Source organism: Neodiprion fabricii, chromosome 5 (genome assembly GCF_021155785.1).
Source record: "Neodiprion fabricii isolate iyNeoFabr1 chromosome 5, iyNeoFabr1.1, whole genome shotgun sequence".
In the NCBI taxonomy this organism is placed as follows: domain Eukaryota; kingdom Metazoa; phylum Arthropoda; class Insecta; order Hymenoptera; family Diprionidae; genus Neodiprion; species Neodiprion fabricii.
The window spans coordinates 2,568,052-2,583,893 of NC_060243.1; the positions used below are offsets into that span (position 1 = coordinate 2,568,052).

Genomic DNA, 15,842 nt, shown 5'->3' on the forward strand with positions numbered 1-15,842 from the left:
AGATATATAATATAAATTTTACGAATGGGTATTTTTCAATTAATCATCAAGATTACGAATATTGTGTCCAATTCACTGAACTATAGTTGTATTATATAGTTCAGTGGTCCAATTCCCTAGATAATACAAACATGTGCTAAACCGCTCAAGCTATGTTCACTTTTTTCTGCTTACCACAGAAACAGAATGAGTTCATTCAAATGGATGAAAAGTGATTCACTTTTAAGTATGAGAATTTTTTTGCCGAGGTATACGGTTTCAAATCAATGTTTAATACGATCATTTTATGGATGGTGCATCGACGATGATTTTATTTACAAGATAATTCACTATAGTGATTCATACACGCATAAGCATACAAATACGCCACAGTCATAAGAAAAAAAAAATTCTATTGTGCATAAAAGAGCGTACAAAGGTATTTAATACAATAATTATTTGGTAAGTAATTGTTTTATCTGGAATAAAAATATTCTGTTCTCATGGGAAAACGAATTCTAATGTAACAGTACTCGCGTCTGGACTTGGACTCGAGCTAGCCGAACTTAAGGTCTCATCTTTAATTTTGAGATTATTTGAATCCTTATCCTTGCTTTTATTATTATCTTTGTCCTTATCCTTTTCTTTGTCCTTATCCTTGTCTTTATCTTTGTCCTTGTCCTTTTCCTTGTCCTTATCTTTATCTTTATCTTTAGTTTTATCCTTCTCTTTTTTATCCTTGTCTTTTCCATGCTTGTGATCATGTTTATGCTTGTGTTTATGTTTGTGCTTCTTCTTGTCTTTCTTCTTCTTCTTACCCTGTAGAGAAAGAAAAGAAAATAAGTGTTCTGAAATTCTCATGGCACAGTTAGATACTAAGGCAAGAGAAAAGAAACCGAGGAGGTGAGGCTTTACCTTATTTGCAGAATCTCCCTTATGTTTGTGGTCCTCCTGTTCTTTCTTGAACATCCCAGGCTCGAAACCAACAGGGCCCTGTGTGCCCATAATTCCTGGCAAGGATGCAGAGTTGTCACTGTAGTATTCCGATTTAACTTTACCCTCGTTTGATCCCGGGGTTTTATCATCCTTGTAACAACAAAAAAAGGAATAAACATCGGGTACCACATATGAAATACCCACAGAGATTGAATTTAGATCTATTCGAAACATGTTCATACCTTTTGTTTTTTAGCTTCAGGGCCACACTCAGAAGACATGTTATTAGACGGACCAGGTAGGTCCTTACTCGGAGAAGCTTTCCTTTTATTCTGAACAAGCACGACTTCAATGTCAGGTGGAGTTTCGAGGTTCACATTGACCGGGTTTGGTTGTATCTAATTACATCATCATCCATTACTTTTGGAATATCGTAATAAGCATAAGAAAGATTCATTACAAATTCGATTCGGCTATAAAATATCCCAAGTGTTATAACACTAATACTTTTTATCGACATATTTTTGGACATTAAAAATTTCAGCAAATCCATTTTTCACTCGATTTTGCATATTAAATTTTATATTATTATCAGAGTATTGAACATTCATTACATCACGCTCTGGGCTAATATGAGGTCCGACTTTTCTCGGTTTGGTGATGGCCGCAAGCTCTGGAATTGGTATACAGAGAGGTCGTTTACTGCCATACAAGGTATAGTAGAGATCAACCAGGTCGCACCTCAGCTTTGTATCGTGAGACAGCATGCCGCTAAAACATAATTGTCACAATGATAGTCAAGTCGTGCATTATACAGGGAATATTTTCAACAATACAAACAGAAATATTTACTTGATCAAATTCCAAATACGATCGACAAGATCAGGTTTGTCCAGTCTATGTTTATGGGCTCTTTCAAATGGTGGGTTTTCCACAATCAGCCTAACTAATCTGTGCCGCACCCCAGGGTGAGGATCCATTTCTGCCATGTCGAGTAAGAACTCCATATCCTGCCATTTGCCATCTACTCTTGTAAAGTCTATCAATGCTTCCAATGCAGCTAACCGAACATCTGAAAAGCAGACAAGACAGTGCTCTGAAACTGGGAGCTTCTACAGTGAGGAGAAAAAGAACCACGTCATATTTTTTTTCAGAGACAACTTACCAATAAATTGTCCATATGCAGCGTAAGCTCTGAATAAATGCGGATTACTAGGTAAATGTCCAAATTTCTGTAATATTCTTATGACCTTCAAACACGCGACGCTGACCGTGTACTTGTAACATGGCAGCAGTTTCTCTAAATTCAAATTCCTCGTTACTTCTTCAAGAATGGCTTTTGTGTCTATCGACAGCGACTCTGCAGTAATAGCCGTGCTGTAAGAAACATTCCAAAATAAAACACGGTAGCTGTAAGACTATGGACAGAGGAAGGTATAGCTCAATAATTACCCTTGTTGCACGCTGATCACTGGAGTAACAGTCGCCCCTAAGGCGTCAACCAAAGCAGCTCTATAATAATTGTCCGAGTAGCGATTTTTACTATTGTCATTATACTTGAATAAGTCCATCAAAAAAGTCAAGACGTCTGGCGGGCATATGCCATGTGCGTTGCGCAAGCCAGCCATAGCGACGGGTATTGTCTGTAAAAGAAAAAGCCAAGTGATGCCACGTTTTAACTGTGATACTAAAATCCGGGGTCTGATTCTACTTTGTGGCTTCTTTTGCCCACCTTCTGTAGAAAATAATGCTGGAAATTAGTGAAGTTATTTTGCTTTATAATTCTTCGACAAGATGCAGAGCCGAATAATTTTCTAAAAATTGCCAACATAGCTGGAGGACCAGCCCATGTCGCTACCATTGCGTTAGCCACCTGGAAAAAAAAGATTTTCATCAATCACTGCACATGGCAAGCTTAAAAAAACCTGTTCAATTAAATAATACACAAACCTTTGTCAAGCAGTGAGCGGCTCGACACCTGACTTTATAATAACAATGTTCGTTTTCAATCGTATCAGTCAAAGCTAATCTAGTAGCAGGAGTAGAATGATTTTGAAGAGCCTCGATGGCCTCCAATTGAGCAGTAACATCTCTTTCATGTCTTAATTGATATTGCCACTGATAATCAGGTTGCTCGATTTGCACCGCTCGCATCAACGTCATTTCCGGATCTAATCGGATCCAGAGTACTGGTGAATCGCTGAAATTGATTTATAAATATCTCTGATAATTCGTGTGGATTTATTATATCGCATTAAGAATTGTAAAACTTATCAGATGCTCACTCCATAGCTGACAGATCCATATCGACCTCTTCTCCAGTGCAGAGAGGAATCTTTTTCTTCTTATTTCGTCTACTTTTGCTGTGGCAAGTTATATCTGCTTTAGCGACAGTGCCTTCAATCTGTAGCGTGTGTTTAAAAGTACCATCCAGTTCTTGAATGTTCACCAGTAAAGGGCCAACATATTTTCTTATGCCTCTCTGGTTTGTTGTATCTTGACGAATTTCCAACTCTACGGTATTCCTGCAATGGAAGTTTTTTAAATAAGTTGATAATCTCTTCGTAACTCTTCTCGACTGAATTATAAACACAGTTACCTTTTTCTATTGAAAACGAAGCTAAGGCTGAATTTCGCATGACCACCTGTTCTGACCCACTGATCGATGAACACAGCCATATCTTTACCGGTGACTGTAAAAATCGCCTTTGTAAATACATTTGTGCTGATCAGCATATGCGACCATAAGCCAGAGTCAATTTTCTGCTGCGCAGCATTGGCGGCCAGAGATAATTGCTTGTTGAACACCTCAAAACAGTAAAGTAAGTTTAGATGAAGGTCAAAAAAAATATGTTCTTCAAAAATTCAAATTATCACCAACTTGAAGTCACCTGCAAAAGAAGTTCTTGTCCGATCCTGTGCTCCAACATTCTAATGACCAAGTGTGCCTTCTTCCGTAGTACCTCGATGTACTTAGGCGACATGGTGTGGAGATTTCTGATCGGAAAGTAAAACCCTGGATCTGGGACCCTTGGTACCGGAGCTGGCGTGTTAGCAGCAATAGGCAAGGGGGCTGGCGGTTGGGAGGGGTCCAATATTATTCCTCCAAACTGCTCCTCATACTTAACCACTTCTTGCAACTCCTAGCAATACGAATCACTGATCATATTTCACGTGAAATAAGCCTCGAGATGACTCTTTTAATTAATATCCAGACCAAAGAATGAAATTAAGTCAATATCTCACCGATTGAACCCATTCACGATATTCATTGTTACCAAAACATTTTTTTGCATAAAGCCCGGTTAGGTAAGTTGAAATCCCCTTAGGAAGCCAGGTGTCAGACCAATTCTGCATTGAAATAAAGCACCCAAAGAACTGCTCGGCAATTGCCTGCGCCATAGCCTTCTTGGTGATGTAAACCTGATCAATAATCGCTGTAGAGTGTAATAAATTTGTGCTGAAATTGAAAGTTGTCATTAGGAGCAAATTGTTCGTAATGGTTCAAACATGAGTAAGAAACTTACTCACTTCAAAATACTCATTGTTGCATAGGCGTTGATATCCTCATCAATTTCGTCAACGAATACTTGTTTATAGCACGAATACGGATACCTATTTGAAAGAGTTTCTTCATAAAACTCAAAGGCCTCATGCATGTATTTTGCTGAAACTTTGAGAGACGGTAGAAGTTGGGGAAGACAAAAGTGAGTGACTTCGTGCATGTAGGGATCGACAAATATTTCAAATGGCCTGAAAATTGTAAACAAACATTATTTTTAGACATCATTTTTGGACTTCGAGCAAAGGCAACAGTTTCCGTCGTACCCAACGGCTAAAGCGATGTTCGGAGCACATGCAGGGGTGTTTAAAACATAGTGAAACGTTTTTCTCCGCATGTCTGGAGTGTATACAACTTCTACCAAGTCTCCACAAGAAACTGCCGTCATTGAATCATCAACTGTGAATTCCAGCTTCCAGGTACAAGGCTCGGCAAAGCTATCGACGCAAGGAAACCACAGTCGAGATGAGTTTTCATAGCTGTACGTGTACATGTGTGCCCCTCTCTAGAAAAATAATGAAGAATATGACATATCTTACAATTATTTATAATGAAAGAAAAAAGGAGTGATTAGTAGAAACGTGCGGATACCTCAGCTAAATTTCCTTCACAGTCCGGTAATACAAAATGAACCCCACCCTGAGGTTGTTCGAGTGAAAACTCAATCCCTATTCTCAGACCTCTTCCTTCTCCGACTAGGTGAGCAGCATCTGGTGGTACTTGAATGACTAATTCACCAGAGTTGTTATCTGGGTCGACTCGCTGAGCAGCGGCCAAATGATGAGTGGAATAAAATTCCAAGGATCGTCTGAGGCACAAAATATCATGGAGCAAATGGAAATTCAGATTGCATTTAACAGAGCAAAGGTTTTAGAACAACTTACTGTTTTCCATCCCCCTGACAAATGTCCAAAAATGGATCAAAGTACTGAAATGGCGCCTCGTAAGTGTCATTTAAACATACACGGTAGATTCTGCATTGCTTGGCATTTAGCTTAATCAGGCGTAGAGTGTCCCTGAGCGGTACGATGGTCAGCTCGACGAAACCCTTGAGGATATTAAAAAGAAACGAAAAATACAAGCAATGTGAAGAACAGCCAGGACCTGTAAATACTGTAAACAAACTTACAATTATGCTTTTCCGTTGGAAGCTTATTCCAGTCAAGCTCAAAATTTGATGAGCTGTAAAAAGAGAAAACAGTATTGATAGTACTCTTTGTCTCAAATCAAAGATCACAGATGATAGTTTGACCTGCTTTAATTTATTTAAAGTAATTCTGAAAAGTGGTTATGACTGCATAACCTAAAAAATCAAAGATCGATAAAAATTAAATACTCCTTGGAATACTTATAATTTATAGGGTCGGCTGTTATCAGCCGTTTTTTCCTTCTTCATGTTTCCATTGATGTGACGATTAAAATATCTTCCTCATAACAGAATTACTGAAATATCGCTGTACTTTGGCAGCTATTGCCCCATCTACTTGTAGTGTTTTCGGTTATGTCAAGCATCGCTTCGAGAATCGATTCGTACTGGATACTTATTTTCGATTCGTTACACGATAAGAGTCCATCGAAATTTTCAGGTATCATTACTTCGTGCGCTTTGTGCTATTACTTCACATTCCATCACATTCCATCCAAGAAAACTGGAGTGTGACCGAGTATGACAACGTATAACCTATCTTTGACTTTGCTGTACAAATGAGTTAACCTAGCCATATTCGCATTTGTGCCTTCCTTCTTGCCATGATTGTATTTTGGGGTGGCAAAGTGCCAAGGATGCCTAACTGAGTACAACTGACCGACATGGCGGCTCGCGCGTCGTTCTAATCCTTTATTTAAGAGATACAACGTATACAATAATGTTACCCTGATGTATTTTGTTTTGAATTGAGTAGTTGATTTATAGTGTTTAACAAACAACGCCAACGAGTAAACAATTGAGATACTATTTTAGGTAGGACAGTGAAGGGAAATGGATGCAAAGAATGAAGGCACAGCGTAAGTTTGTTTGTCCACTCTTATCTAATTTTCGATTTGTTTGCATTCTGATTCTTTCCGCTTGATTTACGGTGACTTGAGCACAGCGGAAATGTATTTTGATATTAAATATCACGAAGTATTCGAACACAGAAAACTTTGTCTGAAAACTATTTCAAACGATCTTTTGACCAAAACAGGTGATACAGAAAGTTTGTTGATTCACAAATTTGTCCTCAATTATCGGCAATCGAGTGTTTCATTCAATTTATGTAATATACTTGCATTACAAAGTTCAATGTTTTCACTTATGTGACAATCCAAGGTACAACCTTGTCGAAACTATTTCATCGCGCCGTATCTTTAACAACATTGTTATCAAATATACTTTGCAATTAAATCATTGTGACCATAGACGATCGCAGCATTTTTTTTGCAAAAATGAATGCATGGCTTGCTTTTACGTTTGCCAAATATCCAAGTAAATCGATGTAAATCAATCCTTTCATCCTCTGATAAGTCTATAATGAGACTTGAAATATATTGAAAAATGGAATTTAATGAATAATTATCTTTTATTTTTCATTGACAGTGAAGAAATTTGTAGTAATAAGGAAATCAGTCTGCCCGAGGTCACGGCTAGCCTTGAAATGCTCACTGTTACCCCAGATGTTAACCAAAAAGTGGTTACCAAACGGGTGTTCAGGAAAAGAATTCCCAGAACTGATATGTCTGTAACAGCGAATCGCAGGTAATATCAAGACAAAACTGGAGGATTAGTTTCTATTCAGAAAATAAGAATTGTTTTTGCAGATTTTCTTAGCTCTCCTTCATAAAATCATATTTTTTGAATTTGAATCTGTAAGGTGCAGTCAGAAACCCAGAAAAAGACGTTATTCCGAAATGGAAGGAGATGCAGACATCACCGGGTATTACTTGGACAAAAATTTACAACTTTCTCCAAAGAAGCTGGAAACTATATTAGAGGAAAGGACGGGCCCGGGTGAAAGCAGCGTACTTATTGGAGCTAAGAAGTTCAAAAGAATGATTGAATTTCAGGTAGAGCCGACAGCTTCTAAGCTGAAAAAAAGGCGGGCTAGGGTGAAGAAAGTTTTCGGTTCGAATATCAAGCACAGAAGGAGATGTACAACAATGGAGGTGTTGTTCGCCAAGTTGAATACCATGCAGCCAGAGTCATCTCCTGAATTTGAGGGCGAAGATAAGTGAACAAGAGATTTGATCAAACTACGCTGATTGAATTCACTAGTTGCATATTATAAAACTATCATGAGACTGTATAAATATTAATTTAAGTTTGATAGATACGAATACAATCAATGAGAAATAGTGAAACTTGTATTTGAGTAATAAGCTAAAGGTCGTGCAAATGAAGTTATCACTACTATACAATTGACGGCTATAAGTTCCTGAATTTATACAATTTTCTTTTTCTTTGATTATGAGTTTTGTACCGATAGAAATCGTATTATAGCATACAGTATAACAACTCATCTCTCTAAATATAACTAGTACACCAGAGACTGTTCATTTCAATCTATACTAAATCACATTGAATTTGCAGCTATTATAATGATTTCTACGAATGATGCAATTTTAGTTATTGAATGATTAACAATAGATAATACATAAACTGGGTTTACCAGTCTTTCCAGATCCAATAACAATATTAAAGTAGAAAAATGTGAATAGATTTTGATTATTTTTGTTTATTAGACATCTGTGAAAAGTAGTTATAAAATTTCGTTTATGCAATAGTTTAAAATTTTGTATCCCGATAAGTACCCTGATAAACTTCCTATATTATAAATATTTTAAGACATTAGTTGAAAATTAAATTGCGTGGAATTAAAAATTAACAGATCTTTTTATTATTACCGTGTGTAAGGAATCGTAACAACATGATTATATACATGTATACTGTATTGGTATAAATATGGATATAATATATATTTTTAAATCGAAAGTATCTTTTAAACATTTCAACACAAATATGAATAACATAACCACAGACAGACCTTTACGGACGCAATGGATATTAAGTAACAAGCACGATAACATATGTATATAAAAATAACATGTTTATTCATGAGAAAAGAAAATCAGATACTTAATTTATCACTGTTGGAATGCAAATTATACAAAATATCATAGCGATTGAATGATTAGCTATTTTTAATCACACAGTTAGTGGAGCCTTTAGCGCATCCTTCGTACTCTCGTAGATTTCCCTTGTGCATTTCGTGTTCTTTACTTTTTAAGTTGACGCAAGCACAGCGGTGCTGTTCGGAGCCAGGTTCGAACAGCATTCTGGGCACCCCGATCCAATCCCTCTCTATTCCACCACTAAAATAAAGATAAGTATTGAAAAATGCAGTTACTCTAAAAGCATTAGAATGCTAATGAGCGAATCTTGAAGAAAATTCCTCAGACCTCAATCCTGAAATTTCTACCTTCGTTTCGAGCACCACAATCTAGTCCCAACATCGGGTTTCCACTCTATATTGCAAGGAGGAAAAATTCTCTTCTTCTGCTCTTCACTAGAGTTTTCCTTTTCAGCTAAGGCCAGCATCTCCTGTATCATGTGATGTTGCGACGTTGGATTACCATCACTATCGTAATATCTCCCAATGAGTTTCCCTTTGTACGTGTAATCCTTGGCGTAGAACCCTGTCCAATCGCTCAGAGACTTGATTTGGGATGGCTTCAGGCTGGAAACGTCGTCGGTCAATCCTTCGGCACTGAAGTCCCCTGTGACGAAGGCCAGCGATGCATCACGCCCTGTTACAAATAGAAGAAATCGACGTGATATAATAATTTATCTTACAGTCTTACAGAATATGAAAATAATCAAAATAAAATTCTAGAACATAATATGCATTGTGCTATGTAAAATAACAATGTTATCTAATTTTGGTTTTATTTTACTCTACTAATAGCAACTAGACCCTTTTCATATTGCAGCTTGAAATAGGCTTTCAGTTTCTCACCGATAAACGACTGGTACGATCCTCCAGGTCCGTAGTGTCGCTCGCCTTTGGTTACGTCATAAACCTGCCCCAGTATGGCAAGGTACAAACCATCCTCGAGATTCGTATACTGGCTAAGTTGGCTTTGCGTGAATAGCCGAACAGTTTGTTCATTTCCTTCAGAAGCTGACGAAGATGATGGCAACGAAGACGAAGCGAAGAATGGCATGAAAAATACATCGTTCCATGCAAAGTATTTCAACTTTGCAACGAGCGTTTTTTGATAATCGTAACGGTACAGGGTGTACAGCGTTACTAGCAACAGTACGATCCAAACGTATCTTCTCTTCATGATTTCTCAAGTATTATAGGTATAGAGTTTTCTGCTGTACGTTGATTAAATGTCCTATTTTCTGAGGTCGCGGGGCATTGACCTTGACGCCCGTCGAAAAGGCGGAGTTTTTAAACTTAGAGAATCTTGTTATTTCTGAATTCGTTTTTTTACAAATTTTCATATTCTTATTCAGTCAGCTTTGTTGGAAGACAATTGTATATTGACGGGAGCATGATGAAAAGGCTAATCGCGCGTGATCCTCGTGACACGTTAAAAGGGTATGTTGCTATTTTAAAACTTGTGAAAACAGACCAGGCACGTACAAAACGGGATATCTAAACATTTCCACCATTTTCAAACTAAGCAGCAGCACCAACGACGCGCGTATATGTGTATGTGTAATATACCCAGGTTTGTATACCTACTTATGTACAAGAGACTTTTGGCGCAGCGGTGCGTAGCAGGCAGGGCGCGGGCGATTAGAATTTTTTTATTGCTCTTCTTCATGCGTGATCCGGAGATTACGGTAAAATAGTAAAAACTGTTGCGACGCAGTCGGCGATTTCGATCTAAGAAAGCGGCACCCGCACTGAGGCGATCAGGGGAAAATTAATCACCCGTAACCACCTGCCTATTCGGCAGTGTTTAGCCAGCTTTAGCTTTCGCTTTGAAAATTAAACCGTAGAGGTTCTGCGCGATCACGCCTGCTGGATAATTATAACGATATATACCTAAGAGATACGTACGTGTAGCTATACCTATAAGAGACGCCCTCGTGCATGTGTGTAAAAGCAGACTTTAGTTGGCAGCAGCATCAAGTGCGGGACAAACCGAGGGGCGGAAGTAAGAGAAAAGTGAAGAAACTTCTGCAAATGGCAGTCAACGTCGTCTAAACCTACACGAACATTGTTGGGTTCCGTTGTTTTATGTTCGTGACATAACAAAATCAGTGAACAGTTGCGTCGTTCGATCGTCGATTTTTTTCAACTAGACCAGGTGAATCCTGAGGGTTTTATTAACCAGGCAATAATAACCAACCCCGTTGACGATAGTTAATAACGTGAAAATATGGCCAAGTTAATTGAGGTTTGGCGTGGTGATAACTCGGTCATTTTGACGCGTAGACAACTGCCGCTGATCATCGACGAAAATCTCACGGTATGTAAATATGTCGCTTTTGTTATTTCTCATCAATCTTCTCCTCGTTTATCATGTTTTTCCTGATTCGGGGGGGCGGCGTTCCATCCTCAGCTGCCTTGCTCGCCGCTCGTCATCAAACTTAACCTAAGTCAGAATCAAAGCTACGTGACCCAGCCCGTATTTCTTAGCACAGTGGCGTAACGACCTAGACCTTGGAGAACTCGTCCTTCGTTTGTTTTTCTCGTAAAATAACGACGGAAAATCGCGTCTGTATTAAAAGATAGATTTTTTAGCTGGCACTGACGAACTCGTCGTTACATTTTCATGTTTACCTGTAACTTGTTTCTTTCTAACAAAGCGAACAAGAACCATTCTTAGATAGCTCGACAATTGTCATCCAGCGAATCACCGTTCGGAGTAAGGTTTCATTCGGTCCCATGTGGTCGAGATAATGTTAAAAGTTCGAGATAGGAAACGCTCATGCTGTATTGTTTGCTGGCTAGAAGTAATCGTGAACGTGCAGTCATGCTACACAAACAACGTAGCATCGGGTCGGGTAGGATCTCTGGCTTATCTACCTCTTGATTGTCTCGACCTACTTTCACACCTCTGTTACTCAAAATCATTTGGCAGTCAAAAAACTGAATTCAGGGGGAGATATAACTGCATGACAGAATTATAAATTACTTCTTAACAAGCTTTAGCCGAATCTTGTTTAAGACCATGAATTTATTGTTGATGAAAGAAAATGGGTCATTGCATTGATTTTTATAACTGTAATGCAATAATTTCAGACTGAAAAAACAAGTCTTCTACACATGTTCCTGATTCATAGTCAATTTTGTTTAGCTTGCAAATAAAACTCGAGTCGCGTTACGTACTGCTGATACAGCTGGATGCATGAATTTCATCAACATTTCTACGCCTGTCTATACACTTTGATTCAGAGTCATTACAGACATGGAAAACTGGGAAATGTTGAGCAATTGCATTTCCTGGATTATTGCCGTGGTCATAAATGATATTGTTATTTTGTATTATAAATTCCATGCATGAATCACCCTTCGCAAAAATATCTCAACAACTACAGCAATAAATATCCTTTCTCTCAGTTCATCAAGAGATCGCTTAAGCCACATGGATTATTTAATCTTTTATCTGGCTTAAAAAAATAAATATTCAAGCATCAACATGGCTATGTAATCTTTATTATTATTTTATATTTCATGTTGTTATAACATGCAATTACAGTCTTAATTTTTGCTGCAGTGTTGCAGAAGATGTGAATTTTTCTACTTCTGCTAGTATGGAAAATTTATTATAATTTAATATATGAATGATTTATGACAGATTTGTAATAAGTTTTGTGCCATATTCATAAGCAAAGATGGTATTGTATATTGTATTGAAAAAAGAGGCACAATTCGTTGTGCTGCCAATTAATTAACACACATTTCTAATTACCCTGTATATCATTTTTCACAGATGATAATGGACGTAAATGGTTTAGGTGCAGTTTGCGACGGTCCACTAGTCAGGGGAAAACAGCTAGATGAATTTTCTAGGAAGCTGAACATGCTCACCAAAGAGGAAGCTAAGGCTTCCTTTGAAGTTACGTGTAAAGACATGCTCGCTATTCTGGGACAAGCAGTTCCCTGTGTTGGCTGCAGACGGAGGTGAGCCGAACTCTACAAGTTGCGAGTTAAATACTTTCGAACCATTTATTGATCGTAGAAATAATTTTTTGCAGCGTTGAGAGATTATTCTACGACTTGATGAAGTCCGGCCATCCTGCGCTTGATCCTCTTGTAATAACACCCGATGGTCTTCTAACTATACGGGATGAGGTGTTGGATTCACCTCAACTATTATGTACCATGTTACAAGGGCATAGGTATGGGTTCAGAGAATATTGAGAAGAGTCCAAGTATTTTTTAATTTTATAAAGCGTTGAAAAAATTCTTCACACTCTTTGACACGTCTTATTGTATCGTTCGTTCGTTTAATTAAACTTCATTCTTTTCTTAGCGCACGATTAAACAGCCTAGTGGATCGCCAACCTCGTAGTAAAAAATCACGCAGATGCGCCCTACACTCTTTAGAGGTGCAACGAATGCGGCCGCCACCCAGCGCTTGGAGGGACGTTTGGGAATGTATGAGAAATGCTTGCCGACAAGAAGTTGCTCTCGTTGAAAATGACTCGCTAGATGTGACGCTTGATACGTATTTGCGAAAACACAGGTATGTGTGACGATCTCGTAATGTTTCTTGGAACTTGTTCTACTGCTAAACTAAAGCTATTTAATTATTATAGATTCTGTAGCGAATGTCGTACGAAAGTGCTCCTCGCCTCCTCCCTCCTCACTACTGAAGCTGATCCCGCCAAAGAGAAAGGTTATGTACCTGCTTTATATGCTGGAATCAGACGATGCATTCCTGAACGACATGTTCACTTGCAAACTAATACCGATTATATTAGCAATTTAATTGGAAGAGCACAACCTGAGCTGATGGGCAGGTAAGAATACACACTGATTTTCCTTTTAGCTTGTTTCTCACCTGACTCGCGGTATAGCTTTCAAATTTGAAAGTCTATTCTATCTTTTTAATTACTGTATGCTGTACATATTCATTCCCTCACACTCTGACTGATAATAATGAATATTTCAGAGAGCGTCATGCTAAAACGTTAGAGATTGCCCAAGAAGAAGTTCTTACTTGTCTCGGTATTTGCGTTGCTGAACGATTGCATCGTGTCCATCGACGCCTGAGGGAGGAAGAAACTGTTTGCAAGGTGCTTGCTGCAGTAGCGGTTGATGCGTTATCCAGAAATTTTCAGGTAAATTTGAAGAGCGTTAGAGTAACTATTTTCACTCTGTTATGAAATAACTACATACAGCATTATTTATTCACCAACAGATGGCGGTAGAGGTCAAACAAGGAATTACTCAGTTAGAACTACTTTACGAGGAACTAACAAGAGAGGAACTTGCTAAACAACAACGGCGTGAAAAACTTCGATTGAAGCGTAAGAAGAAGAAAGAACGTCGTTATGAAACGGAGGAGAAAGAAAATACTTGCGAAGTAAGATGCATGCTATAAAAGTGGCGGAAATTGATTACTTCTAAACTATTCGTTGATTAATAAATTAACCCTCTAACCTGAACTTTATTTGCCACCAGTGCCCAAAGGATAAGTACGGGCCTGGAAGAGAACTCTCATGTCCGTGCGTAGACTCGAAGCCAACGACCCAAAACATTGACCGACATAAGGTAAAGGATTTTGGATACTATCGCACGACTTTCTTTTGGTGTAAAGAAACGGCTCATCGCTGTTGGATATTGTCACTCAAGGTCTCTTTGTTTATCAGTTGCAGGTTTTGGATCCAAAAAATAAGGGGCTACCAACGTGCAAGTGTCCAGATTGCCTTAAGAAGTCTCAAGGCGTGAGCAAAGCGAAACCTCAAACAACAACATTCCCTAATAAAAAGTCTTCCAGCGTACAAAAGAGTCCCGATAAAAAAGGGCCCATGGATCTGAAGTCAATAAGTAATTCAAGTCCTGAAATTGTAGGGCACTTATACGAAGGGTGCAAGCCTTGTCCACACTGCCGGGTGAGTTGATGATGTGAATATTAATCCATTGTGTGTTATAAAAATTTTTCTACCAACTCTAGTCATTCACATTTACATTAGTTAATTTATTTTATTGTATTTTTTCTTTGTGATTCTCAGGAGATTATGAAACAGGACGAGGATGGGTACTGGTACTATCCCAGGGAGTTTTTGGAAGGTAGTTCAAAGGAGGTTATGGATGAACTGATGAATCAGCATTCAAACAATTTGGCTATGTGGTTGGACATGAAGAAGCAGTATACAGATGCTGTTGCCGCTTTTAGCAACGGTCGCTCTTCCAGCGAACAATCATCCCAAGACTGCGGATATTCCTCTGAACACAATGTGAGCAGTTCATCGCTACCAAGCACACCAGAAGGCTCAGAGGTTGCCTGCAGCGATAGCTGCTGTAATCGCGAAGGGGATTGTCACGATACAAGACCTTCCGAAAAGCTTGCGCATTCCAGTTCCAGTATCTCCCTGTTAAGTGAGCGAGGTGGTGGGCTAACGCTTATGCAGATGCTCGAGGTACTTACAAAAATTATTCTTCCCATTTCTGTTTCAAGCTCGTATTATTCAACCATCGGCAATAAATAATAAATAATTTCTGTATTTTTAGGATTCATACTCTTCGGAGGACGAGAGCAAAGAGAGTTATATTCCAGCGGAAGAAGTTCAAGAGTTCAAATCGCGCATGTGCCAAGTACTTGAGAAACGTCAAGAATTGCGGCAAACCCTTAAGAAACGATTTGCGATACTTTGTAGCCATCACCGACCCTTTAATATTCCACATTAAGGATTCCTATTGGGTACAGTTACTTATTAGGAAGTATTTTCAATTTCTTGGGGTTCCTTCTTTTCCATTTTTATTCTATTTTACATTTCTACCTTGATTTACTGCCAGTGTAGATACACTCAAATGCTACTTCTCTGTTTGGTATATTTTTTACCAGAAGCATACACAGTTATGAAGAAAAGGCCCTTGAATTAATATCGCACGAATGATCATGATAATAATAATGTCAAAAATTGTAATAATAACAATGAATTATGAATAATAAGTATCGTTGGCAAATATTATGTCACTCAGCTCATGGAATAATATATATTTATCAAATTTTGGTGAAAAACAAAAAATCTGATATACAAAATATACATAATAAATCTGTAACCAAGATATTGAAACAAAAAAAAATGTCAATTTTCTCAATTTATGTGTGATTCGTAAGAATTTTTTATTCGTAACTAGTAAATACAGTAATAATCAGGACACGAGCCTATCGCAACATTCACCTGGTATATCAACAG

The 15,842-nt window shown here is 38.2% G+C and overlaps 4 protein-coding genes across 5 annotated transcripts; 2 read left to right on the forward strand and 2 right to left on the reverse strand.

Annotated features, from left to right (window-relative positions):
* Positions 1-372: 372 nt before the first annotated feature.
* LOC124183532 (transcription initiation factor TFIID subunit 2) lies at positions 373-6,337 on the reverse strand. Its single transcript, XM_046572161.1, has 19 exons — positions 5,830-6,337; positions 5,607-5,661; positions 5,362-5,525; positions 5,069-5,285; positions 4,744-4,982; positions 4,447-4,668; positions 4,162-4,375; positions 3,807-4,058; positions 3,515-3,723; positions 3,201-3,440; positions 2,866-3,115; positions 2,648-2,788; positions 2,368-2,558; positions 2,081-2,292; positions 1,768-1,987; positions 1,530-1,686; positions 1,158-1,313; positions 895-1,065; positions 373-798 (listed from the first exon to the last, which is right to left on the reverse strand). Exons 1-19 carry the CDS (start codon positions 5,871-5,873, stop codon positions 481-483), a joined length of 3,672 nt encoding a protein of 1,223 aa, XP_046428117.1. The 5' UTR covers positions 5,874-6,337; the 3' UTR covers positions 373-480.
* On the forward strand, positions 6,040-8,309 carry LOC124183555. Its single transcript, XM_046572193.1, has 4 exons — positions 6,040-6,141; positions 6,438-6,481; positions 7,053-7,211; positions 7,327-8,309. Exons 2-4 carry the CDS (start codon positions 6,456-6,458, stop codon positions 7,685-7,687), a joined length of 546 nt encoding a protein of 181 aa, XP_046428149.1. The 5' UTR covers positions 6,040-6,141; positions 6,438-6,455; the 3' UTR covers positions 7,688-8,309.
* Positions 8,310-8,326: 17 nt separating this feature from the next.
* Positions 8,327-10,438, reverse strand: LOC124183550 (neuferricin). 2 transcript variants are annotated; one of them, XM_046572185.1, is made up of 4 exons: positions 10,207-10,438; positions 9,469-9,633; positions 8,932-9,259; positions 8,327-8,824 (listed from the first exon to the last, which is right to left on the reverse strand). In XM_046572185.1, exons 1-4 carry the CDS (start codon positions 10,286-10,288, stop codon positions 8,644-8,646), a joined length of 756 nt encoding a protein of 251 aa, XP_046428141.1. In that variant the 5' UTR covers positions 10,289-10,438; the 3' UTR covers positions 8,327-8,643. The 2 variants fall into 2 exon arrangements, with proteins under 2 accessions (XP_046428141.1, XP_046428140.1); XM_046572184.1 differs by lacking the exon at positions 10,207-10,438 and having other exon boundaries at positions 9,469-10,195.
* Positions 10,439-10,600: 162 nt separating this feature from the next.
* LOC124183536 (gametogenetin-binding protein 2-like) lies at positions 10,601-15,709 on the forward strand. The gene is made up of 11 exons (XM_046572167.1): positions 10,601-10,939; positions 12,407-12,597; positions 12,672-12,815; positions 12,950-13,162; positions 13,236-13,439; positions 13,592-13,760; positions 13,841-14,005; positions 14,104-14,193; positions 14,292-14,534; positions 14,655-15,062; positions 15,154-15,709. Exons 1-11 carry the CDS (start codon positions 10,850-10,852, stop codon positions 15,328-15,330), a joined length of 2,094 nt encoding a protein of 697 aa, XP_046428123.1. The 5' UTR covers positions 10,601-10,849; the 3' UTR covers positions 15,331-15,709.
* Positions 15,710-15,842: the final 133 nt, after the last annotated feature.